General features: G+C 31.7%; 3 protein-coding genes across 4 annotated transcripts; 1 reads left to right on the top strand and 2 right to left on the bottom strand.

Moving 5' to 3' along the window:
* The first annotated feature begins 44 nt into the window (after nucleotides 1–44).
* On the top strand, nucleotides 45–14774 carry kl-3 (dynein heavy chain 8, axonemal kl-3). Its single transcript, XM_070640501.1, has 11 exons — nucleotides 45–200; nucleotides 263–485; nucleotides 563–673; nucleotides 1131–1477; nucleotides 1538–6742; nucleotides 6812–8578; nucleotides 8642–9459; nucleotides 9524–10174; nucleotides 10237–13371; nucleotides 13437–13611; nucleotides 13668–14774. The coding sequence occupies exons 1-11, from the start codon at nucleotides 45–47 to the stop codon at nucleotides 14730–14732; spliced, it is 13653 nt and encodes a 4550-aa protein (XP_070496602.1). The 3' UTR covers nucleotides 14733–14774.
* A 2-nt stretch (nucleotides 14775–14776) lies between these two features.
* Nucleotides 14777–20644, bottom strand: LOC139090612 (heart- and neural crest derivatives-expressed protein 2-like). Its single transcript, XM_070640390.1, has 6 exons — nucleotides 20288–20644; nucleotides 18632–18748; nucleotides 18323–18576; nucleotides 18082–18176; nucleotides 17944–18022; nucleotides 14777–15039 (listed from the first exon to the last, which is right to left on the bottom strand). Exons 1-6 carry the CDS (start codon nucleotides 20394–20396, stop codon nucleotides 14929–14931), a joined length of 765 nt encoding a protein of 254 aa, XP_070496491.1. The 5' UTR covers nucleotides 20397–20644; the 3' UTR covers nucleotides 14777–14928.
* Nucleotides 20645–20981: 337 nt separating this feature from the next.
* Rab5 (RAS oncogene family member Rab5) lies at nucleotides 20982–26129 on the bottom strand. Of its 2 annotated transcripts, none has more exons than XM_070640690.1 (7): nucleotides 25989–26129; nucleotides 24133–24504; nucleotides 23911–23930; nucleotides 23730–23850; nucleotides 23495–23663; nucleotides 23257–23373; nucleotides 20982–22636 (listed from the first exon to the last, which is right to left on the bottom strand). In XM_070640690.1, the coding sequence occupies exons 2-6, from the start codon at nucleotides 24361–24363 to the stop codon at nucleotides 23273–23275; spliced, it is 642 nt and encodes a 213-aa protein (XP_070496791.1). In that variant the 5' UTR covers nucleotides 24364–24504; nucleotides 25989–26129; the 3' UTR covers nucleotides 20982–22636; nucleotides 23257–23272. The 2 variants fall into 2 exon arrangements, with proteins under 2 accessions (XP_070496791.1, XP_070496792.1); XM_070640691.1 differs by having other exon boundaries at nucleotides 26003–26125.
* Nucleotides 26130–26237: the final 108 nt, after the last annotated feature.

Below are 26237 nucleotides of genomic sequence, written 5' to 3'. Positions count from 1 at the left end.
AAATTTTCTTTCAGTTTTGAAAAAGTTTTTCACAATTTGCAATCATGGATGTGAACGATTACGATGAAAATGATCCGGAGAGGCATAAGAAGCGACTCCATCAGGTGATGGGAGTTTCGCAGGCAATTGTATCAATGGTAACTAAAAAGAGACCAAGCTTGAAGATTTATACTGCGGAGGAAATGCTTGAAGAAATTTTGGTAAGCTTACAGTGATTTTTTAAAAGGAAAAACATGAATTCTAAGTAATTTACAAATATTAGAAATCCGCCAAAGAAGAACGACAATTTCGATTCAACAACATCAATATAAAGCATCGGTTTTTGTTGGATTTAGCTTTCTATGCACTTGGCGTAAATGAAGATGAATTTTACGCATGTTACTTAGATTCACAAGAAAATTTGGATCACTGTGAAAATTTATTTAGAGATTTTGGTCCTAAAATGTTTTTGATCCAATATCAAGAAGATGATCCGCCTTCTAAAGGTATTAAATGCCGTTTCTATAACAATCTATTACATCTGATTTCCTTTCTTTATTTAATTTCACAATTTTTTAATTAGCAAGTGGACGCTATAACCCTGCACTTGAAAATCAAACTATTCCAATGGTCTTATTCTCAAGTGGAACTGGCAAGAAAATCAATGGACCAAGCTTCTTCATCTACAGGATTTGTAATGCAAAAGAAATTGATTCAAAAAGCTTTGAGAATGTAAAACATTTAAAATATTTCTTAACAGGCAAAGATACCGCTTTTAGGCACCATAGTGGTATTTCTGAAGCGTAAAAGCATGCTCTATGTCTGTTAGGGATTAAGTTCACATTTTTAAGTCTAATAATTCAATTCATTTCAGAATTTTTTTTCATTCAAACTTCCGTACAACGAAAACTTGATTTCATCATTCCTTCAATTTTTTAACTCGGTCCTACAACCTGCTGTAGAAATATCAAAGGATTATGGAGACTGCTCTGAGGATATAAAGCAGTCGTTCTTGTATGGAGTTAAACATTTTATACAATTTCTAAGAAGTAAGTGCTTAACCTAGAAATTGAACTTTGAACTGGAAGTTGTCTCCGATTTTAAAATCGAAAATAACCAACAAATTGTAAATATTTTATTCTTTTTCACAGCTACAAGAGATGACATTTTGTCTACATATGAGATAAGATTTGATGTAAATCATGACTTGTACAAAGGATTTTTACTGACAAATTTTCAAGTTGTTCAAACAAGTAAAAATCGCATCAAAGTTAATTTAGTTGAAAGAGAAATGGCAAGATGGCTGAATCAAATAAAAATTGTCATATCACGTGGACATCAGTTGACCCAAGACACTAATGAATACGGTCCATTGAAGGAACTAGAACATTGGAGATCAATGCTTGCAATGTTTAGTCATGTGTCAACCTTTATTGATAGTAAAGAATTCAACAACTTCTATCGATGCTTGAAGCTTTCCAGATCTAAATTAATTGCGGTAATTATGACTATTGTTGAACTAATGTATATTAAGTCTGACTCATTATTTTGTGTTTAGAATTGGAAAGAAATCGACGACAAAATTCAATTTTTATTGATGGAAGCAACAGATAATGTCCGATTCTTATCGTCAGTTGAGCAATTGTTCGAGCCACTATATCGTTGCAGACCTTTAGTGATCACCAATTATTTACCAAAATTCATGAGCACACTACAAAGTATTTTCAATTGTTCTGCCTTTTTGAAGTCAAACGAAAGAATCACCAGCTTATTCTCCAAAATCACCAATCAAGTAATAATTGCATCTAAAAATTATCTAACTGATAACCGTCAAAGCATTATATGGAATGAGAAGATGAACATTTTGGTGGAGAAAATCAATGAATGTCTAGAAATGCAAAAAACTTATCGATCAAATTTCGACAAGTTGTTTGAAATTATGGAAGAAAGAAATGAATTCAAGTTTGAATATTCAGAAAATTATCTGTTTAGTCGACTTAATGCATTTAATGACCGACTGAGCAAAATCTGTATGATATTGGAAACTTGTCTGCGATATCAAGTTTTGGAACAACATAAAATTGGTGGCACGGAATGCTTTACAAATGATATAGAAAAGGCATTTCAAAGAGTATCGAGTAGACCGTACGATCCACTGTCGTTACATTCGGATGGCTTTGAAAAGGATCTCTGCATATTTAGAAAACAACTGTCTGAAGTTGAAACTGGAATTGAAAATTTTGTTATTGACTACGTTAAAGATATTCCAACGACTATGCAAAGAATCTTGGTGCTTAAAAGATTCGATCGTCTTAATTTACCTAAAAGTGTTAAAATAATTGATCGATATATTGACTTAGCAAGAATGCTTTGGCATGAAATTGAGGATGTAAAGGATAAATACAATGAAGAAAGAGCAAGTCCACCAATCGAGAGAGGAGTTCCACCTTGTGTTGGACGAATTATGTGGGCAAGAGCACTGCGTAAACGAATTCAGGAACCACTCAAGTTTCTCCTCAAATATGAATGTATTTTTGCTCACAAAGCTACTCAACGGTGCATCAAAATGTATAACTTTTTAACACCAATATTCTTAGAATATGAATCGACGACTCACAAGGCTTGGTATGAATATGTTGATCAAGTTAAAAAGAAATTAGAGCTTCCAATTTTAAGAAAAGATCCAAATACAAATCGGTATGAAATCAACTTACAACCGTACGTTCTTCAAGCTATTAAAGAAGCTGAATGGATGTGGAAGGCGGGTCTTGAAGTTCCAAAACTGCCTGGAGTATTAACAGTTTGTAAAGATCAAGTTCTTGATTCCTATAACCTTATTAAAGAGTTAGTAAGAAGAAATGATGAAGTTCGTCTCTCCATATATCCATGCTTTTTACCATTGATGAAAATACATTTAATTAAGTTGGAAAGAATATTTGCACCAGCTCTTACTCAAGTAACTTGGTTGACATTCAATATCAATAGCTATTTCATTGAAGTGTCAAGAGTCCTTGATCCAATTGAAGAGTTTGTCAAGGACATTGCAGACATAAATGATTCACAGATTGAAGCGGTATTAGCCCAAATACAGGAACACATTTTAGTGTACTTACCAGATGAACCTGTCAGTCCAGAAGTTTTACAGCAATTGAACATTGAACATCGTAAGGAAGTTGAGAAGTCAATTGAAATTAAATCGTTGGCAGCTGAAAAAGCAGCTGTGGATCTTATCAACAAATTTGTGCTTAGAGCTGATTGTGTTCCTCTTTATGACGATACAGGAAAATATCAAGTACCATTATCAGAAATTACAGATGAAAATAGAAGAGTTGAGGAAACTAAGCCTATTGACAAATATGATTGGCTATCATTTGAAAAAATTTACAAACCTGTTGGATATGCTACACCCGAAGAAAATGAAAGTCTCTGCTTCAAAGATTATTATGGACTGAATTATGATGTTATATTACTTCATATTGATTGTGTCGAGTTATTTGCTTATTACAATCACAAAACAATTGCTGCTTTAGCAAAATGTACAAAGAGAAGCATGGAACTTTATAAAGAACGAGCAAATTTGATGGGATATGTTAAATCTTTTGACTGCTCAAATAGAACAAATGCTCCTTTAATAAACACATCAATCAAGCTTAAAATTCCTAATTTCTTTTTGTCACCAAATATTTTTGACATCCAAGAAACTTTTGAGTCTGTTTTACTCAATATTCAGGAAACACATTATGCCGTTACAACTTGGGGTAAACAAGCAAAAACTCGAGAACGGAAGCTGCGACGACAACTTGTTCCCGAAAAAAGGCACGAGAAAAGCTGGTTTAAGACAATAACTGAGCATAAGGATGTTGCACGATACAGATTATCATTTGAAGATGGAGTCCTTCAGCTTCAACCAGAAATAGAATTAATTTTAAAAGATTTAACAGAAGAATACAAATTTTTATGGGCAAGCGACCGAGAAGAAAAGATTGAAGAGTTTGTAAAAAGTAATCCATTGACTGCCGATATTAGAGATAAGCTCATTTTCTACGACTCAATCACATCCAATATTTTGAAAATCAATCCATTTATATGCATTGGATTATTGCAAATTGATTGCAAACATTATATCAATATGCTGGTGCAGGAATCCAAACAATGGAAATCAATTTTGGGAGCAAAATTATGTGCTTATTATCAAATAATTCTTGAGCGTAATGTGGTGTTTATATCAGCACAAGATAAAATTCTATACAGAGACTTAGTAAACCTTGATGATTGTCGTGTTGCAATGGATTGCTTAAAAGTAATTCGAGAAAATTTCATCGATATTGATAACAGCTTGATGTTAATGGAACAAACATATGCAGTGTTTCAAGAGTTTGAACTTAATGTTCCTAGCGAAGATCTGGATAGAGTTGATGGGCTGAGGTATCAATTCAACAAGATGGTAGAACAATCAAGAATTGTTGGAGAAAAAGTTGCAAAAATGCAGCATCCGTTACTACAAGAATTAGAAGCTGGCGTTACCAGATTCAAAAACGCAGTTCAAACATTCGATGACGACTTTGTCAAGAAGGGACCAATGATTGAAGGAATACCAGCAAAGGAAGCTAGTGATCGTGTTTTGTTGTTCGACGCAAGACTTGCTGATCTTCAGAATCAACAGGAAATATTTTCTAGTGGAGAGCAGTTGTTTGGTCTCCCAATCAATGAATATCCAGTTTTACAAAAGCGAAAACGAGATATCAACTTTTTGAATCGTCTTTATAAACTGTATTTAGATGTTATGTATACAGTTGATGAATATTTCATCTTACCATTCAAGGAAGTTGATATGGAAAAAATCAAGACAGAAATACAAGATTTTGTCAATCGATGTAAATCACTTCCAAAAGGTATGAAAAATTGGCCAGCTTTTATTGATCTCAAAAAAAGAATTGATGACTTTTACGAATGTTGCCCTCTGATGGAGCAAATGTCTTCAAATGCAATGAAACAGCGACATTGGGAAATGCTGGAAAATTTAGTTCAATATAGGTTTAATACAGAAGATGAAGAATTTACGTTAGGATACGTGATGAAAGCTCCATTACTTGACAACAAAGAAAGTATTGAAGAAATCTGTGATGGTGCAAGAAGAGAACAGGATATAGAAGTTAAACTGCTAACAGTAATTCGTGATTGGAAAGATGTTGACATGCCATTGGCAGTTTTCAAAAATCGTGGAGAATTGTTAATTAAGGCCTCTGAAATGCAAGATATTATTACAAAATTAGAAGACAGCTTAATGATCATGAGCTCATTATTAGCAAATCGCTTTAATGGTCCATTTAAAAAGGAAATTAAGCTATGGCTGGATAATTTAAATGCTACAGCAGAAATACTTGAAAGATGGCTTCAAGTACAAAGTTTATGGATGTACCTCGAAGCTGTATTTGTTGGAGGCGACATTTCAAAACAATTGCCACAAGAGGCAAAACGATTCGGAAATATCGATAGAGCATGGATGAAAATTATGTACAAAACCAGAAACATTCTTAATATTATCGAACTTTGTACTGGAGATGATGAAATATCAAGAACATTAACTTTTCTTGTAGAACAACTTGAGCAGTGTCAAAAGTCACTAACAGTTTATCTCGAATCAAAACGATTAATATTTCCCCGATTCTTCTTCATTTCTGATCCGGTTTTATTGGAAATTCTTGGTCAAGCATCAGATCCATCATCAATTCAACCTCATCTATTGAGCTTGTTCGATGGCGTGGCTCGCGTTCAATTTGATCCGGAAAGAAGTGACACAATTATATCTATGATGTCAAGCAATGGTGAAAAAATATTACTCACATCACATGTTCGATGCATTGGACAAGTAGAAATTTGGATAGGAAAATTACTCGAATCAGTTCTAGAAACCATGAAAAAAATTCTTGGAGATCTTGGAATGCAAATAAGTGACGCTAAATTTGATTATAAAACTCAACTGTCTTATCTCTGTGCACAAGCTCAAATGATTTGTATTCAATTAATATGGACTAAAGATGTTGAATATGCTTTAAACAATTCTGTGGTAAATCGAAGAATTTTGGACAGCAAATATTCTGAAACACAAGAAATGCTCAATTATTTAGTTGATCAGACAGTCAAGGATCTAACAAAACTTGAAAGAATTTGCAGTGAAACTCTTGTCACGATTCATGTTCATCAGCGTGATATATTTAATGAACTTAAAGTCGCAAAGATACGATCGGGTCAAGATTTCGATTGGCAAAAGCAGTCGAGGTTCTATTACGATTTAAATCTTGAAGAAGTTTTGGTAAAAATAACAGATGTCGATTTTGTATATCAAAATGAATATCTTGGTGTAACTGAGAGATTAGCAATTACTCCACTCACTGATCGATGCTACATAACCTTAGCACAAGCAATTGGAATGAATATGGGAGGTGCACCGGCTGGACCAGCTGGAACTGGTAAAACGGAAACTACAAAAGATATGGGAAGAGCTCTCGGTAAACTTGTTGTTGTATTCAACTGTTCTGATCAAATGGATTTTCGAGGGTTAGGTCGTATATTTAAAGGACTTGCACAATCCGGCAGTTGGGGATGCTTTGATGAATTCAATCGTATTGAACTTCCAGTATTGTCCGTCGCTGCACAACAGATATACATTGTTCTAAATGCAAGAAAGGAAAGAGTCAAAACATTTATTTTTAGTGATGGAGACACAGTTAAACTTAATATCGAGTTTGGAATTTTTATTACTGTAAGTATATATTTTTGGTCAGACTGTGAAAGTTTTTAATGAATTTATGAATTTATTTATTTACTTTAGATGAATCCTGGATACGCTGGACGACAAGAATTGCCAGAAAATTTGAAGATACAATTTAGAACAGTTTCTATGATGGTTCCAGATCGTAAGATTATTATGCGTGTGAAATTAGCTAGCTGTGGATTTCATAACAACGATAAATTGTCTGAAAAGTTCTATACGCTTTATAAATTGTGTGAAGAACAATTGTCTAAGCAAGTACATTACGACTTTGGCTTAAGAAATATTTTATCAGTTCTGAGAACGTTGGGAGCGGCTAAAAGATCAGTCACTGGAAAAGTTCAGGAAGATGAAATTGTTATGCAAGTTTTACGTGACATGAATCTTTCAAAATTAGTTGACGAGGATGAGCCGCTATTTCTCTCATTGATTTCAGATCTGTTTCCCGGATTAAAGCTTCAAACATCATCACGTAAAGATCTTCAATCAAAAATATCTGAGGCTTTAGATAAAATGAAACTCGTAAACCATCCCGCATGGAACTTGAAAGTTATACAACTTTATGAAACCTCATTAGTTCGACATGGTTTGATGATTTTGGGACCGACTGGAGCTGGAAAAAGTAAATGCATGAACGCCTTGTTAGAAAGTTTGACCCTTCAAGGATTACCTCATAGGGAGATGCGAATGAACCCGAAAGCAATTACAGCACCTCAAATGTTTGGTCGTTTAGACGTGACAACAAATGATTGGACTGATGGAATTTTTTCAGTTCTTTGGAGACGCACATTGAAGTGTGAACACGATTATATTTGGCTTGTACTTGATGGACCTGTTGATGCTGTTTGGATTGAAAATCTTAATTCTGTACTTGATGACAATAAAACATTAACACTTGCCAATGGTGATCGAATTGTGATGAGTCCCAACTGCAAGCTTGTTTTTGAGCCTGATGCAATTGATAATGCTAGTCCTGCAACTGTTAGTCGAATGGGTATGGTTTTCATTAGTTCATCCGTAATGCCGTGGACAGCAATTTTAGATGGATGGCTGTTGAATCAGTCACCAGATATTGGAAAATCTTTAAGAAAATTCTTCGATAAAATCTATGCTGACCTTCATATATTTGTACAAACCAAACTTGAACCGAAAATGAAACTTCTGGAAGCTGTTTACATTCGTCAAACTTGTGATTTATTGAAAGGATTAATAGAAGAGAAGGTCAAGTACACAGAACCACATTTAGAGAGATTATTCTTATTTGCTCTTATGTGGTCACTTGGTGCGGTCTTGGAACTTGATGATCGTGACAAAATGGAAGAATTTGTCTTAAATCACTCGTCTAAAATGAAGTGGCCTAAAAGTGAAACTAATGAATCAATATTTGAATTTCTTGTTGATAGCACAGGCAATTGGAAACATTGGAATACGGAAATTGAAGAATATATCTATCCATCGACACATGTTCCTGATTATTCTAGTATATTAGTACCAAATGTTGACAACGTTCGTGCAGCATTTTTAATCGATACAATTGCTAAACAAGGTAAATCTGTGCTGTTGATTGGTGAGCAAGGAACTGCAAAAACAGTTATGCTTAAAAGTTACATGTCAAACAAGTACAATCCGGAAGAGCATCTATCTAAAAGTTTTAATTTCTCATCTGCAACAACACCAACTATGTTTCAAGTTATAATTGAGTCATATGTAGAAAAAAGAGTTGGATTAATCTATGGACCACCTCAGATGAGAAAAATGACAATTTTCATTGATGACATAAACATGCCAGTAGTAAATGAATGGGGAGATCAAATAACAAATGAACTGGTAAGTTACACACTTGCTATGCTTGCAATTTATTAAACATTACAAACTTTTTGAATTTCACAGACTCGACAATTGTTAGAATGCGGTGGCTTTTATTCACTTGAACGACCGGGAGATTTCATAACAGTTCAAGACATTCAACTACTTGCTGCAATGATTCATGCTGGTGGTGGACGCAATGACATTCCTGCAAGATTGAAAAGACAAATGAATATATTTAATTGCACATTACCAAGTAACAAATCAATGGATAAAATCTTTGGTGTGATTGGAAATGGATACTTCTGTTCATCACGTTTCAATAAAGAAATTGTTGACTTTATTTCAAAGCTCATTCCATTAACAAGAATATTGTGGCAGCAAACAAAAATTAAGATGCTTCCAACTCCAGCCAAATTTCATTACATCTTCAATCTTCGTGACTTATCACGCATATGGGGTGGAATGCTAAAAATTGAGCGTGATCAGTGCAAGGATGTTAGTTCGCTGTTAAGATTATGGTCTCATGAATGCACAAGAGTCATATCAGATCGATTTATTAATACAGATGATCGAGAATGGTTCTCCGAAAAAATAAAATCTGTTGCAAAAGCAGAACTTGGAGAATATTATGAATATTTTCCACAAGAAGATATATATTATGTTGACTTCTTACGCGATGAACCTGATGTAGAACTCGGTGAAGAGTTTAATGATGATGATGTAGTTTCAGAGTACTTTGTATATGAAGAAATTCCAAGTTTTGATGTCGTGCGAGAAAGAATATACATGTTCATTGGAGAGTACAATAAAGAAGTACGAGGATCAAAATTGGATATTGTACTATTCGAAGACGCTCTAATCCATCTGATGATTGTGTCTAGAATCCTTAGGACATCAAGGTTTGTAAAAAAAATATTGCTAATTTTTTTTATTGTAGTTAAACATTTTATAATTTTTTTACAGAGGAAATGCTTTATTAGTAGGCGTAGGAGGAAGTGGAAAACAGAGTTTAACAAAATTAGCCTCTTTTATTGCTGGATATAACTTTCATCAAATCGTTTTGACACGTGCCTACAACATTAACAATTTTGGCGATGAATTCAGATATTTGTACAGAGAAGCAGGTCTGAATGGTCAAGGAATTTCATTTATATTCACCGATAATGATATTAAAGAAGAAAGTTTCCTCGAATATCTCAACAATGTCCTCAGTTCAGGAGAAATAGCAAATCTTTTCCCAAAAGACGAAATTGATGAAATCACAGCAGAATTAGTTCCAATCATGAAGAAAGTTGATCCAAAACGAACACCAACTCAGGATAATTTATATGACTTTTTCATATCGCGAGCAAGAAGTAATCTTCATGTAGTTTTGTGCTTCTCACCTGTTGGAGAAAAATTCAGAAATAGAGCACTGAAATTTCCTGGTATAATTTCTGGATGTATGATTGATTGGTTCCAAAAATGGCCAATGGATGCTCTTGTATCTGTATCATATAATTTACTCAAAGATTATGAAATTAAGTGTCCAGTAGAAGTTAAAGATCAGTTAATTGAAATGATGGCTTTCGTTCAAGACAAAGCTTCGGATACATGCTCAGATTATTTCGAAAGGTAATTACCTAAAACAATATTCTTATCGACAAATTGTAATGATTTATTTCTATTTTATGCAGATTCCGACGTCAAACACATGTTACTCCAAAATCATATCTATCATTTTTATCCAACTACAAGGAAGTTTATAAAATAAAATTAGAAACAATAGAAGATCAGTCGATTAAAATGTTCAATGGTTTAGGCAAATTAAAGGAAGCGGCTGAATCTATCGATGTTTTGAAAATAGAAATGGAAGTGAAAAAGGCTGATATATTAATAGCAGAAGAAAAAGCAAACAAAGTTATTGTCAATGTCGAAAAGAGTCAAGCTATAGCTTCTGCAGCACAAGAGGAAGTTTTGGAGCAGAAAACAATACAAGAAGCTCTCGTTGAAACAATCGTTGCAGCACGAAAAATTGCAGAGCATGAATTGGAAAAGACTTTACCTCAACTACAATTGGCTGAAGATGCTTTAAAGACAATCAAAGGAACAGATATTGCTGTTGTTAGACGTTTAGGAAAACCACCACATTTAATCACTGTCATTATGGATTGTGTGTTGATTCTTTGCCATAAGAGTTTAGATCCAGTCAAAATGGATTGGGAGAAAGACTTCCTTAAAACGACTTGGGAAGAATCAAAGAAAATGATGGGTGATGTGAATTTTTTGAAAAAAATTCGAGATTTTAAGCGAGACGCAATCGATGCAGAAACAATTGATTTACTTCAACCTTACTTTGACTATCCTCAATATACAGTAGAATCTGCTATGGTAGCTTGTGAAAAGGTTGCCGGTCTATTAAAATGGACAAGAGCAATGGCAGATTTCTATAAAGTGAATGTGAATGTTATTCCTTTAAAAGCTGATTTAGCTGCAAAACAAAATTTGCTTTCAAAAGCAGAAAATGAACTTAATGCATTAGAGGCTACACTTGAACAAAGAAATGATGAAGTGAGAGCAGCTGAAAAAGATTTTATTACTGCCAATGATGCTTTACAAAAAGTAAAAGATGATGCTTCATTACTACAAAGCAAACTGGATGCAGCACACGCCATGATTACTGGACTCTCGGATGAAAGAAAGCGGTGGACTGAGCAGATTGAACTTTTTAAAAATGAAATCAATCGTCTTGTTGGAGATGTATTAATTCTAACTGGATTTCTTTCATATACTGGTCCGTTTAATCAACAATTTAGAGCAATGATTCAAGAAGAATGGCAAGTGGAACTAAAGAAAAGGCAAATACCTTTCTCATCAGATATTGATGTTGTGGAACGGCTAACAGATACAGCAACGATTGGAGAATGGAATTTACAAGGACTTCCAAATGATGAATTGTCCATACAAAATGGAATTATTGTAACGCAAGCACCACGATATCCACTTTTAATAGATCCACAATCCCAAGGAAAATCTTGGATCAAGCAAAAAGAAAAGGACAGTCTTATAGTGACAACACTTGGCAATAAGTTCTTCAGGAATCATCTTGAAGATGCAATTCAGCAAGGTCTCCCGATTTTGATTGAAGATGTTGGAGAAGAACTTGATCCTTGTATGGATAATCTTCTTGAGAAAAATTACGTCAAAATGGGTGGATCATTAAAAGTCAGAATTGGAGATAAGGAAGTCGATATTGATAGTGATTTTCGTTTGTTCATTACAACTAAGTTACCTAATCCAGTTTACCCTCCAGAAATTGCTGCAAGAACATGTGTCATTGATTTTACTGTAACAATGAAAGGATTAGAAGATCAATTGTTGGGACGTGTTATACTCTCAGAACGTTCAGAAATCGAGACTGAGCGCATACAATTAGACATGGATGTAACTGCAAACAAAAAACTTAGCAAACAATTGGAAGCCAACCTGTTATATAAATTGTCAACAACAGAAGGAAGCCTTCTTGATGACTTGAGTGTTATGGAAGTTTTAAATGAAAGTAAAGCAAAGGCAATAGAAATTAAAGAAAAATTGGAATCAGCAGAAGAAACAAAAGAGAGTATTAATCAAGCACGTGAAGAATTCCGTCCAATCGCATCTCGTGGAAGTGTTTTATACTTCTTAATTGTCAAGATGTCTCAGGTCAACAATATGTATCAAACTTCATTGGTTCAATTTCTTGAGAGGTTTGATTACTCGCTAGCAAATTCTGACAGAACTCCAATGACATTTAAGCGAATCGGGTTTATTATCGATTATTTGACTTATGACATTTTCAAATACAAATCACGTGGACTTTATGAAACACACAAATTCTTATTTGTACTACTTATGGCCCTAGACATAGATCTGCAAAGAAAAAGTATAAATTTTGACGAATTTCAAAATTTTATTAAGGGTGGTGCAGCTTTGGATATAAATACAGCACCTGCAAAAACATTACGATGGGCCACAGACATAACTTGGCTCAATCTCGTTCAGCTTTCTTTTCTGCGACAATTTCATGGAATATTAGATCATATCAAAGCAAATGATAAAGCATGGAAACAATGGTATGATAAAAATGCACCAGAAGAAGAGACTTTACCAACTGGTTATCACACACTAGACACTTTCCGGAAACTTCTAATAGTCCGATCATTTTGTTTGGACAGAACGCTATCACAGAGTAGAAAATATATTGCATCATCACTTGGCTCGAAATTTGCAGAACCTGTTGTCTTAAATTATGAAGTAATGCTTGAAGAAAGTCGTCCTTTAACACCTTTAATATGCTTCCTATCAATGGGTTCAGATCCAACACCATCTATTGAAGCTTTAGCTAAGAAGAATCTAATAAAAGTATCAGCAATTTCAATGGGTCAAGGACAAGAAATTCACGCCCGAAAATTGATGGAAAAGTCTTTAGAAGATGGTTCATGGGTACTGCTTCAAAATTGTCATTTGGGACTCGAATATATGAATGAATTAACGCTTCAAATAATGGAACTTGATAAAGCACGCGAAGGCTATCATGAAATGTTCCGATTGTGGATTACAACAGAAGTTCATCCAAATTTTCCAATCGCTATGTTACAGATGTCAATCAAATTTACAAATGAACCGCCATCTGGAATAAGAGCTGGTTTGAAAAGAACATTCAATTCGATGACTCCTGAAATGTTTGATTTTAGTGATTCACCAAAATACGTTCCACTTATCTACGCAACATCATTCTTGCATACAATTGTACAAGAAAGAAGAAAGTTTGGTGCATTAGGTTGGAACATTCCGTAAGTTCTTATATTTTTTGTCACTAGGATGATTATTGTTTCTATTATGTATTTTATTTTTAAAGTTATGAATTCAACTCATCCGATTGGCTGGCAAGTTGCCTTTTTATGCAAAAGCATTTAGAAGATGTGAATGATAATATTAGCTGGAAAACAGTAAATTACATGATTGGAGAGGTTCAATATGGTGGTCGCGTTACTGACGATTATGACAAGCGATTATTAAATTGTTTATCAAGGGTATGTATTATTTTTATCCCTGAATCATAGATTCTTATTTTATTATTGTTTCTTAGTCTTACTTCAAAGATGAAATGTTTGCTGAAAACTATGAATTTTATGCTGGCTACAAAATTGTTAAAATGCGAACACTTGAAGAATATGATGACTATTTTGAAACAATGATTAGTGTCGATCCACCAAATGCATATGGCCTTCATGCAAATGCAGACATAACATATCAAACAAATAAAACAATAGAAATTCTCGATACAATCATCTCCGTTCAACCAAAAGAATCATCTGGAAGTTCTGGTGAGACAAGAGAAGCTGCAGTAGCAAGGCTAGTAAACGAAATGTTATCAAGATTGCCTCAACCTTATGATGAGTTTGAAGTTAAGCAAAGATTAACAAGAGACATAACACCTATGAATATATTCCTGCGACAAGAGATTGATCGAATTCAAAAGATTATTCTGCTAGTGAGTTCAACATTATCAGATTTATTATTGGCTATAGAGGGAACGATTATAATGAGTGAAAATTTACGAGACGCATTCGATAATATTTATGATGCAAGAGTTCCAAAAATTTGGAAGCGAGGCAGCTGGCTTTCATCAACATTAGGATTCTGGTTTACAGAATTAATCGAACGGAACAAGCAATTTTCGACATGGTGTTTCAAGGGCCGACCAAATGTATTTTGGATGACAGGTTTTTTCAATCCTCAAGGATTCCTCACAGCAATGCGTCAAGAGACGGCACGTGCGAATGTTGGATGGGCACTTGATAAAGTCATCTTGCAAAATGAAGTAAAAAAGTTTGCCTTAGCCGATTGTAAAGAAGGTCCAAAATCTGGAGTGTATGTTCATGGATTATATCTTGATGGTGCTAGTTGGAGTCGACGAGATATGAAAATGTGTGAATCTACAAACAAAATCCTGTATATGTTGATGCCAGTGATAAGAATTTATGCCAGCAATACTAATGAAAGTAGAGGGCAAAACCTTTATGAATGTCCAGTTTACAAAAAATCCAACAGAACAGACTTAAATTTCATAACTGCACTTAATTTGCCAACAAGCGTTCATCCTGATCACTGGATTCTTCGTGGCGTTGCCTTACTTTGTGATATTAAATAATTTTCATTGTATTCAAAATTTTAAGTAGTTAATAAAATCAGTACTTGGATATTTAAAAGCCTAAAAAATTTATTTAATGACGCAATCTAAGTAAACACATCTATGACTTCCAATATATATAAACTTTAAAGCATAATTTATAATTTTCTTACTAGTTTTGAGAGCAACTCAATAAAGTCTTAAATCATTTTTCAAATCACTTTAAATTTTTTCTACTCAATGTCACATTGCCCCAAACAGATTGCGGCCAGCCTGTTCTCTTTTTGTCTTCACCATGATTTTGCTGTTGCTGTTGTTCTATTTGACTCTGAAAGTACAAAGAAATAAATATGGTGATTAATACAAAGGCAATGACATTATGAATTTCATGCAATAGGTCAGTGGTGGGAAACCTTTGTTCCGCGGTACATTAATTCCATGTGCGGTTTCGATTGAGGCTTACTTTTAAGGTGTGCCGCGAATAATAAAAGGTTTCCCACTACTGGAATAGACTAAGAAATCAAGCATTCAAAAGTTTAATTTCCCATCACGTCTTTGTTATTGGAAATTTAAGAAAAAATATCCGGTATTAAAGTATTAAAGCACTTCTAATGGAAAATGCCCGTTAATTTGATATCTCGACAGATTAATATTCAATTTCTTGTTTTCATTTTTATCAAAACTTCCGATACTTGATTATAACTGTTTCCCTTTCGAGAAGCACATCTACATATTCTAAAGAAGAAATAATGAAAAATGTCTTAAGTGGTTTGAATCAAGTAAGTAAGTAGATGGTGCCTATTACAATGAAGATATGAGCATACATTATATCAAGTAATATAAATGCTGTAGTATTATGTCTGGTATATGAATACTTGAAAGTCATAAAAATGTACATTTTATGTATTAATTGATGTTTTGGTCGCGACATTAATTTAATCTATCCTACATTAACTTAATTCAAATTCAAAGATAAAAAGTCGCGACCTCATAAGTAAAAATTCGTCTTTAAATTGCCGCATAATGATTTTCCTCATTCGGAATCATGTGAAAAAATATTTTGTTGCATTTCTTTTAGAAGAATGCACCACTTTGAATACTCAAGTGGTTTTTTGCTCCTTTTAATGTTTCTTCTTTTCAATTTCTTTCCTTCTTGGCTTTTTTTTTATTATTATTATTTTTTAAAGAGATTGTTCATTAGTGATGTCTATTATTTAGATGAAGCATCACACATCTCTAGATATTTTTGATTTTATTTAAATTTTTCCATTTCTTGAATTCAATTACTTCCTAGTTTTACACATTATCATGATTCAGTGTATACCATACAGGGTCTCATGTTCCATGAACAGTGAAATAACGCCTTAAATTCTATTAGAACAGTGGTGGGCAACACCTTAGCCTTGGCCGAAACCGCACACGACATACTGATGTGTCGCGGCCCACAAATTGCCCACCACTGCATTAGACCCTAACAGACAATGAGCATACCCACCTAAATGAGCGTGCTCGTGAGTAAATAGTCACTTCGGAAAAGGTTTACTGATATATGCATAACCCAGATCATCACCACAGAAATCCTATTTCAACATCATTTGTCAACAAGCCCTAAATCTAGTTTCAAAAGATTCTTGCGAGACGATTTTTACGAGCCACAGATGACAACGGCGAACCAATTTGAAAGGCAACAAATTATGAATTTACAATAAGATCAAGTGGGTAGATTTCATTTGACATGTTTACTTAAAGGAATTCCCCTCACAGTAAATGATCCTTTTTAGAAAAAAAAAAAATTGTAAACTGATAAATAGAAGTAAGGCAACGATTTTTGAGGTTTCAAATTGCATTGAGTGACGAGTGAGAGAAGAAATGAAAAAGATTTACTCAAACAAAGATCTCTCCTTGTTCTCATTTATCACACAAAGAAATTGTATTTACAACCTTGAAAAAAATGAAAACTTTAAAACATTTCGTTCCTTCGTTTCCATGGTTCAACGCTGATCAATGGCATCAAATATTCGATTTAAAAATAAAAAAAAACACTTATAAATGAAGCATATAGAGCTTGAGAATTGATTAGCATAAATACGCCCCTTTTACTATCTTCAATATATGTAGTTCAGAGAAGAAACAAAAATATTACTATGCGCATACGTCAGAGATGAAAAATATGTGAGGTGTTTTTATATACCATTAATTTAGAATACAATTTCTATTTATACCATACGTAATAAACATTATTGCTCTCAACTTGAATGTGGAAAAAGAAAATTTCTCGTTTTCTAAATAATGATTACGAAAAATCTCGAGGATGGGAAGCTCAAAATCGATCTCTTTATCAAGTACACCCTAATATAACAAAATAAACATCCTTTAACTATTCAAATCATTGAGATCCAGAGCTGTGCTAGGCCATTTCGTGGATAATGATTGTTTAACTAGTGAGGGGGCGCCACATCACTGCACTCAGTAGACCAACAGTTTATAGTTGGATCAGAATCACTTATCTTCTTTAGACTATAAACGGAGCCCATGACCGATTGTTTAACATCACAATAACTAGGTCCCGAATTATAAAACCATTCTGCTCACTTAGCCACCTCGACTCACATGCTCTAATATCAAGTGGCACAACTCAATTTTTGCAAAGATTGTAAACTGAATCTCTTCGCAGTGTAAAATTTCATGTTTTTAACATCCAGTTTCCAACCCTTAAAATCATCAAAAGTTAATAAAACACACTTTACTCTCTAATAGCATTAATTTACGTAATGCACTCAATAAAATACTTTATATTAAATCATCACATATTTTTTTGCACAAAAGTCAAAAAATTTCTCACAATTAAAGGCACTAGCATTGAAATAATGTTTATATTACTGACAGTATGCATAAAATAAAGTTATTCAATTTTGTGGATAATTGTGAGGGTTTATGTGTAACTGTCAAGTGGCAAAAATAATTTTCAGAGGGTTACGCGAAGTGAATCACAAATGGAATGAGTGAGAAAAAACAATAGGAAGGGATGGAATTGTGTGAGATGCTTTATTTTTATACCCACAAAAACCAGATGCACATAATTGTGTATTAAGAAATGAGAAAATTTTCATTTTATGGAATTATTATTGGGGTAACTATAACTTTGTATCTACGTATCAATTTGTGTAATTAGATTAAATTTTTCATTTAATACCACAAACATATAGTCATCATTATGGTAATAAAAACTCACTTGTATTTCTTTCTTCATTAATGCTCGACGTTCGGCGTTGATTTTCCTCGATGATGGCACCAATTCAGCTCGAAATCCGCTGTGAGTTCATAAATATTCCATTAATTTTTATAAATTAAATTAAAATTATCTACATACCTCTTGAAATTGCCATTATTTATGTTCGTTTCCTCACCCTCGAGAACATTTATCAGATAACTTATATAGGATGTTGCCAATCGCAGTGTTTTGATCTAAATCGTTTAAAAATCTGTCAAGTTATTTCATTGATCATTGATGAGTTTTAGATCATTCATTCATTACGTTTGGTCAAGGGTAAAGGATGTGTAGCTTAGTGACCATTCAGTAATGAATGATTCAGATCCTATTCAATACATACCTTTGATAACTTTGTATCAGAAGGAACGTTTGGTATATGCTCTCTTAGACTGGAATATGCAGAATTTATGCTCTGTGTTCTTCGTCTTTCCTTTTTATTTGCCGTCGTCCTTTTCCTCACAACTTTAACGGGAGCATGAATTTCGTTTGACGTAACTATGTTAGTTTTATTTGTGATCACATTATTATTATAATTAATATTAGTTGTGGTAATATTTGCTCGGTTCGGTGAATAATAATCTTCCATCACATAATCTAAGTAGGAAATATGGTTAAATAATTGCCTTTATTAATAAGAACTTGTGCTTACCATTTTTATCAAGTTGAGAATATACTGGATAATGGTAGGATGAAGTCGGTGATGATTGATTAATAGAATCGTCGGTTGATGAAAACTTTCTCATGTATTCATAATCCTCTTGACTTCCTGTATCATTAAGAAATTAAATTGTCATCACTTAACTAGATTTTGATGTTTAACTTGTTTATGTTTATAAGGATCATTTAGTGAAGTAATTTTATTTAAATGACATGTTAAATTTGTTTACATGCCAAATAGATGGATACAAGGAAAAGAAAAATTCTATGCACCGAGTTGAGTTGTATCTTATTTCAAAATGATTTTTGAAATGGATACACAGAATATTGACACGTGTTCTTTACCAAATTGATGATTTGTTTATGCATTGATAGACTGTTTGGTATGTTTAGTGTATCAAGATAACCACACACACAGGAGGAAAATGAGACGAAGAAGAAGAAACATAAAACATCATCAGCATATATACTTTCCTCGTCTTACAATTTTTCTTCTCTCTATTTGTTCATTTTTCGGCAATTTTCTCTTTCTCTATTACGGTACTTTTCCTGGACATTGTTTATGTTTACTTTAAATATCTTTTTTTAATGATCTTCTTTAATATAAACATTTTGTGAAAAACTAACTAACTTTTTCTTATGTACTGTACGGTACATAAACTGAATTTTTTCACTTCATTAAAAAATTTTCTCTCAATTTCCGTTTTCATTGAAAATGATGAAATTTTATTTCTTAAAAAATTTTATGGCATCTTCACAAAGATCTTTTTCAGCTCCAGTTTGTTAATTTTTTTAGGTTTATTACAAACGATAGATTAATAATTTATTTAACGTAGGACAATATCCTAAGTTCTAAAGAAGAAGAAAAGAGTGGAAACACCAAATCTATATGATCCGCCGTTTGTCATTACGGAAGTCAATAAATAGTTTCCTGATTTCGTTGTTATCACTGAAATGATGCTCGAGATCAGAGTGATTCCTTGGATCGACAGAATTTTATCAGAATTCCTACAAAATTGATGTAGAAATTCTTTTTAAACTGTTGAATTTCTGACAAGGCTCAGACTCTAATTTTGTCTCATTTATTAACAGAATCTATAAATGCTGTAAATTTTAAAGAATTCACATCGATCATATGACTCATAATTTAAATTATAAGATTTTCAAAACATGTCAGAAATTTTTAATAATTTTCCTAGATTGTGAAAAAGTCAAATGCGCAGACCTGCGCATCGATTTTAATAAACTAAATTTTTTTTTTTTTTAAAAAATTTTATGGCTTAAGAAATCAAAATCAATATAATATCCGAAAAGGACAATAAAAATACAGGAAATTCAGATCTTTCCGAGCCCTAATTTTTCTTAGTTTGATTTTAAAAATTTAACAGGAAATGAGGATGCTCATAAAATCGAGTTATAAGCTCTAATATAATTTTGCGAAATTTAGATAATTAAAGATTTTTGATGAAGGATTTATTTAACTTTTCATGATTTGGCAAAAGGAATTTCATAATTAAATTAAGTAACATTTTAATAAAAAGAATGCCAAATTCAAACAAATGTTTATCATTGGAAAAAATTAGGATCCAAATGAAATATGTCAAAGACATCGAATTTATCAAAACATTAATTTTTCTAAGTAAATTACCTGGATATACTCCATTTGAGTAATAAGTTCCATTTGTTTCGTAATAATCTTCATGAAGAAAATCATTGTCTGAATCGAAACTAGACATTTTATTCGCGATTTTTAACATTCAGATTGATTTTTAAACTTTTTCGTTTGTCAATTTTAATTCGGAATTTTTGTTCGTTATTTAAATTAAATTACGAGTCTGCAACATGTATTTTTGAAAGAATTTGTCTTAAGCACAATTAATAATAATTTTTCTTAATTCTCAATTTAATTCTATTAAAAAACACTGATTCAGTTCCAATAATTTTTTTTAAAATCCAGCTATTCTCTGTTAAAAATATTCTGTTTGATTTTTTCAAGTGTTTACCACTTGACTCACTAATTTTGACTGAGTCTATCCGTAAATTTACATCTCTAAAAATTGTGCACACATGCTGCTTTGTAAAATATTTTGTGGGCGTTGACAAAATTTTCATTCGATTGACTTGCATCGCCATTTTTCAATCCAACCAATCAGAGCAAAGTCAAGTTTTCAAGAAAGTCAAGTGAACTTGACTTATGAAATAATTTTGTTGGTGACTTGAAGATTCATAATGTTGCAAATATGTAGTGTCCTTTTCTGCAAAAATAATGTTGGGATTCTTCTGATCATCAAATAGCAGTATCTGGAATAGTAACAATCCTTAAAGAATTCAATGACAAGTCGTCAGTTTTACTCAAATCTTTATTTAATGTTTCTGTAATTCACCATTATAACGGATGTTTCGTATGATAAATACATTTAATCTTCACTTTTTGAATTTTTATCATTTTTGAAAACAGGAAAGTAAAATATTTCACATAATAATTCATGTAAACTTATTAAATTAAATTTATTTGAAAATAATAACAATTTTGAGATAAGAAAGAAGAATTTTTATTATTTTTTTTATATCCTCAGTAATCAAATACATAATTCGATATTTGTAAGTTTCTTTAGTGACCAATTTAATAAAAAACCAACTAAAAATTTCCGACATTTATCGACATTTTTGATAAAATTGAATCTTATATTCTCATTTTGCGGAATGTTTCTCTTAAATTACAGAAAAATTTCATATCATTCATTAAATGGTGAGAAAAATTGTATTTCTTGATGCTTGGTAATTATTAGTAGTTATACTTTTTAATGCTTTTTGAAAGGACATGGAGGATGAAAGAAAACAATTACGTCATCAGAAATGTAACTTTTTCAAGCCACAAAATCAGAAAGGTTTTTGGATAATATTTATAAAAGATTTACTGAAGCAATTTAGCAACAAACGATGAACTTTTTTTATACTCCTAATGTAATTTACTCCTTCAAACGGAAATGAGAAATTTGTTAAGAAATTCCTCTCTATTAAAAGTACCAAAAATATTAATGTTCAATTTTTTTAAAAATTCTACCTAAATTGTCTTTGAAACCTTTACATAATTTGACTGTAATTAAAACATTTGAAATTGTGCTAATTTAAAATCAATTTACATATTTGTATAGCTACTCAGTTTGCAAAGGAAAGAAAAATATGGAAGTGAATTTTGTATGACCATAAATTGCTAACTCAACTCGAATACATAGTGATTAAAATTTCTTTGCGAATTTCCCATTTCCTGGCCTTGACTCAGAGTTTTTATCTCAATTAATATTTCTTAAAACAAGAAATAAATGCATTTAAAGCCAATTTTATTCCATTCTGCTTTACAAAAAGAAAGAAAGAAATATTTCTCTTTATACATTATTAAGCGTCCTTAAATTTTTTTTATACTTTTGTTTAATGAAAGGTTATACAAAAATCGTACAAAGAACTTTTCATCTTTATATATCATCATCAGTTTGCCTTTAATAATTTTACAATTTGATAGAGAAATCTCTGTATTAATACAATTGAAAATAAAAAAATAAAAACAAAAAATTATAGGAGTAAATATAGAATTTAATGCATACATATAGATAAGAGGATTTGATAGGACAGTACAATTGATTTTTTATCCTTCTTTGTTGCCACTTAATACAAATAGAATAATCATAATAATATACTATTATATGCAATTTTTTTCTCATTTTTTAATAATTATAAGAATAATAAACTTCTTTACCACTTTTTATATTCATCAAAATATAAAAGCTTGTGATAATAATTTTTTTTACGAAATAATATTTTTACTTCCACTTTTAGTATTAATATTAATATTATTATTTATCATGCACGAGTCCAAGAAAAAAATCTACTTAATTAAATTTCCTTCCTTGGATACATTTCCCTCTTTCTTTTTAAATTTCTTTTTGTTCTATGAAGTAATAAAAAAGACAATAGAATTTTTTTTCTGACTGCCATCGATCTAAAAAATAAAGAGAAAATTTATCATAATTAGTTAAATGTTCACTTTGAAAATATGTTAATAAAGTATTATACAACTGAAAAGCTTATGAATGAATAATATTTTCACATATTACAAAACAAAAGATGCTGATAGAGACAATAATGTAAACTGTATAATTTTTTTTCTTCTGTTGAATGTTAAATACATTTGCATAAAGAAAACAATCATTCCGGATAAGCGTTGATAACTCAGAATTAAAACAGTTTTTAACCTAAATATAATTATTTTGGTTTCAATGTAACACAGTGTTTTGTCAATACTGTCTCAAAACTGCTATACTTGTAGCTTCATATGCCATAAGAATTTAAAAATAATTTATGATAATTTGAATGATTTTAGAATAGAATTCAACAGTGTTGATAAGAGATTTTTACAATTTAAAACCAGAAATTTGCTTAGACATGTAAACATCAACACTAAAAAGATGCTTCAAAAAAACAGCATAAATTATTCTATAATCATCTAACAAGCAAGTATTTTATGGAAATCCCGAAATCTCAATTGTGAACTTCATACTTTTGAGTTATTTGAAATAATACTTTTAGTTGTAGTTTTCAATTATTATAAGAATAAATCACCTTCAGTGCCAGAACATCACTTGTTGCAACAGTTCCCTGATGTTCGATTCGTTTCGTTACCGCTCGGACGTATATTTTGTTGTGGCCCAGTTCCCTCATTCTTGGGTAGTTTTTTCGCTAATAAAAGAAATTTTTAAATCATTGTTGTCAATGACTAAATCAATAAATATATCATTGCAGTATCACTTAGCACAATTAGATGTCAATAAAGTGCTCGATGATATGCAAAATTAATTACCTATTGCTAAAAATATCTCATTCACATTAACTGCTGTCTTTGCAGATGTTTCCATGAATAGTAAACCATTTTCATCGGCATATTGTTTTGCTTCCTCATAATCAACTGCTCGACTTGCTGCTAAATCAGCCTTGTTGCCGGCCAATGCAATAACAATATTGGGCGATGCCTACAAATTAAAAATGAAGAAAATTAATGATGATGACATAAAATGACATAATGTGACATAAATTACCTGTCTTTGGAGTTCCTTAACCCACGTCTGAGCACGAACAAAACTGTCCTGATTTTGAATGTCATAAACTACAATAGCAGCCTGCGCTCCACGATAATACATTGGTGCTAAACTGTGATATCTGTTGAAAAAGTAATTATATTAGATACAACTGACAATCATTTACGAATGATTAATTTACCTCTCCTGTCCCGCAGTGTCCTATTAGTTTCCAATCAAAATGATTCATAAAAAATAGGGGAAAAAAATAATAAATGTAATCTCAATCATTCAAAACAAGATAGTGCAACGCATTTTCCTCCAACATATCATATTTTACACATTATTGTTAAATAGACAAAGTTTAAGAAAATGCGCGATAGTACAAATCTAATCTCTAGTACGTATATGTATCATGACTCACCCATATTTCAAACTTGACAGCTGTTTCTTCAATATGCACAGTTTGAGTTAAAAATGCGGCGCCAATAGTACTCTCTTGATATTCATGAAATTGTCCCTTCACAAACCTAAGCACTAGTGATGATTTTCCGACAGCCGATTCACCCAAAAGCACCAATTTAAATTGGCAAATTTTATTTTGTGTTGCTCCATTTGGACGTTGAATTCCACCGCCGCGTTGATTATTTGCCATTTTTATTATATATAATTTCTTTTTTTACTTCTTAAAAAATTGTTAAACTTTTGAAATGTTCTGTTAAAATTGTTTGTGACGAAATCAAAATGAAAATAAACTGAAGAGGAAATGAAATATCTAATGTAAGGATCAAATCACCTAAAATGAGATGTAATAGAATCACGTAAGTATCGAATATTTTATAACACCACGTATTAAAATGCATTATAAATCATGCTTATTCAACAATTCCCAGACATATTGGTCTATCATTCATATTATCAATAATATCTAACTCAATTTCAATCGGTCCATTAAAATAGTCATGTTAAACTGATAAATAAATTGAATTAAGTATTTTTAACGATGAGTTCAGAAGTTCAAATTTAATAATTCTATTGCGAGTTACAGACATTGTTGATATCTATCAAGTTTTTATCATATATCTTGTGTTTACATACTTAAGAAATTATAAATGTATTCAGAACACATTTTGTAAGAGTAAAAACTTTATCACATGAATCAAGATTAATCCACTTTAATTAGCAATATATATGACCTTGACAATCACCGCACTTAAATTGTATTTTCCATTATTTTAACAAATCATCAATCACATGTTCTTTGTTGTTGCACAAAAATATTGAATTTTCCATGTCTCTCTATTGCCTTTACCTTGAAAACTTAGAAGTTTCACATAATATTTCACATAACATTAAATATAATGACATATAGAGTAGAATAATTAGTTACATTTATGACGTATTAAAATGGGGTGTAATTGAATTAAATTATTTGTGTGTGTAGGTTTTCATTTATATCAAATTTATATGAAATTCTAGAACAGGAATAAAGAAGAAATGATGAGATTTTTGGTAAATATTATTTGCTCCATAGTACTTTATGTCGTCATCGTTTCAACATTTTCATTTTCGTAAATGACTAATCATCACTTTCAGAGAACGGCAAGTTTTCGTCGTAAAACAAAAGTTAGTTACTTTTTTTCTATTATCTAAAAGCTTTTATCAACTCTAATTGATAATCGTCAAAATTGCCTTGATAAATGAAGAAACTTCATCTCGTCAAAATTCAAATATTTACACAAGTTTTATTTCAATATCCTCTTTTGATGAACAGTCATTCTTTAAAGAGTTTCAATTTTTCGCACAGAAAAAAGGAAATAACAGCAGGAATAAAAATTATATTTGTGTGCGACGCAAAATCAAAGAACAAGTTAGTTGGACTAGGTTTATGGACATACTTAATGCTGCATTTAATAATGATAAACGCACTTTTTAAATGTAATCAGAAAGTTCAAATAGAAAGATGTTCTAGATTTGAGATTTTTTTCATCGAGACAATGAGAATATCACAAAGAAATTAAGTCTTTTATTGGTCGCCTGTCAAAATATCACGACACTTGGCAATTCCGTATTAAAAACACTATATTTTACCATATCTTAATGAGTAATTGAATTAAAGATAACTTTAGATAGAAACACAATTAAATATATTAAGGAAAACAAAGAAAGCACTTTCTTATCTCAATTTTAATGCCAAGCGACCGATTTCTTTTTCTTGAAATTTTTTTTACACATTTCAAATTGAATTTTCGCCTTCAATTTTGATTTTCTTGTACGTACTTTTATAATCTTACGTTTATATTATCCTATATTGTAAGGAATTCAGCACAAAATGATTTAAAATCCAATAGATTATCTAAAAATGTCGATAAGAATCAACTCTAACTTTTTTATGAAGAAAACTCAGTCACTATTGCTATTTCTTTTCAGCAAGGGGACTGTCGACCTGAAAAAACAAACTATTTAAATTCTAAAAATTCGTTATTTTTAATTTGATATTTCTATGATTTAAATCCGCTTTATGAGCTT

The sequence above is a fragment of the Chironomus tepperi genome, unplaced genomic scaffold (assembly GCF_022539635.2).
Source record: "Chironomus tepperi strain 1889 unplaced genomic scaffold, CSIRO-AGI_Ctep_v1 contig_219, whole genome shotgun sequence".
Taxonomy (NCBI): Eukaryota; Metazoa; Arthropoda; class Insecta; order Diptera; family Chironomidae; genus Chironomus; species Chironomus tepperi.
This window is presented reverse-complemented; position numbering and strand designations above follow the sequence as displayed.

What these genes read in the sequence shown, in the direction of transcription:
- LOC139090612 (XM_070640390.1), bottom strand. Translation starts at nt 20,396, where the DNA reads ATGTTAAAAATCGCGAATAAAATGTCTAGTTTCGATTCAGACAATGAT. An exon ending in CTCAAATGGAGTATATCCAG is followed by an intron (nt 18,749 to 20,287) that starts GTAATTTACTTA and finishes TTAATGATACAG; the next exon opens with GAAGTCAAGAGGATTATGAA. An exon ending in TAATGAAGAAAGAAATACAA is followed by an intron (nt 15,040 to 17,943) that starts GTGAGTTTTTAT and finishes TTGTACTTTCAG; the next exon opens with AGTCAAATAGAACAACAGCA.
- Rab5 (XM_070640690.1), bottom strand. Translation starts at nt 24,363, where the DNA reads ATGGCAAATAATCAACGCGGCGGTGGAATTCAACGTCCAAATGGAGCA. An exon ending in GACACTGCGGGACAGGAGAG is followed by an intron (nt 23,851 to 23,910) that starts GTAAATTAATCA and finishes CTTTTTCAACAG; the next exon opens with ATATCACAGTTTAGCACCAA. An exon ending in TTAAGGAACTCCAAAGACAG is followed by an intron (nt 23,664 to 23,729) that starts GTAATTTATGTC and finishes TTTAATTTGTAG; the next exon opens with GCATCGCCCAATATTGTTAT.
- kl-3 (XM_070640501.1), top strand. Translation starts at nt 45, where the DNA reads ATGGATGTGAACGATTACGATGAAAATGATCCGGAGAGGCATAAGAAG. An exon ending in CTTCTTCATCTACAGGATTT is followed by an intron (nt 674 to 1,130) that starts GTAATGCAAAAG and finishes TCTTTTTCACAG; the next exon opens with CTACAAGAGATGACATTTTG. An exon ending in TGCTCAGATTATTTCGAAAG is followed by an intron (nt 10,175 to 10,236) that starts GTAATTACCTAA and finishes TATTTTATGCAG; the next exon opens with ATTCCGACGTCAAACACATG.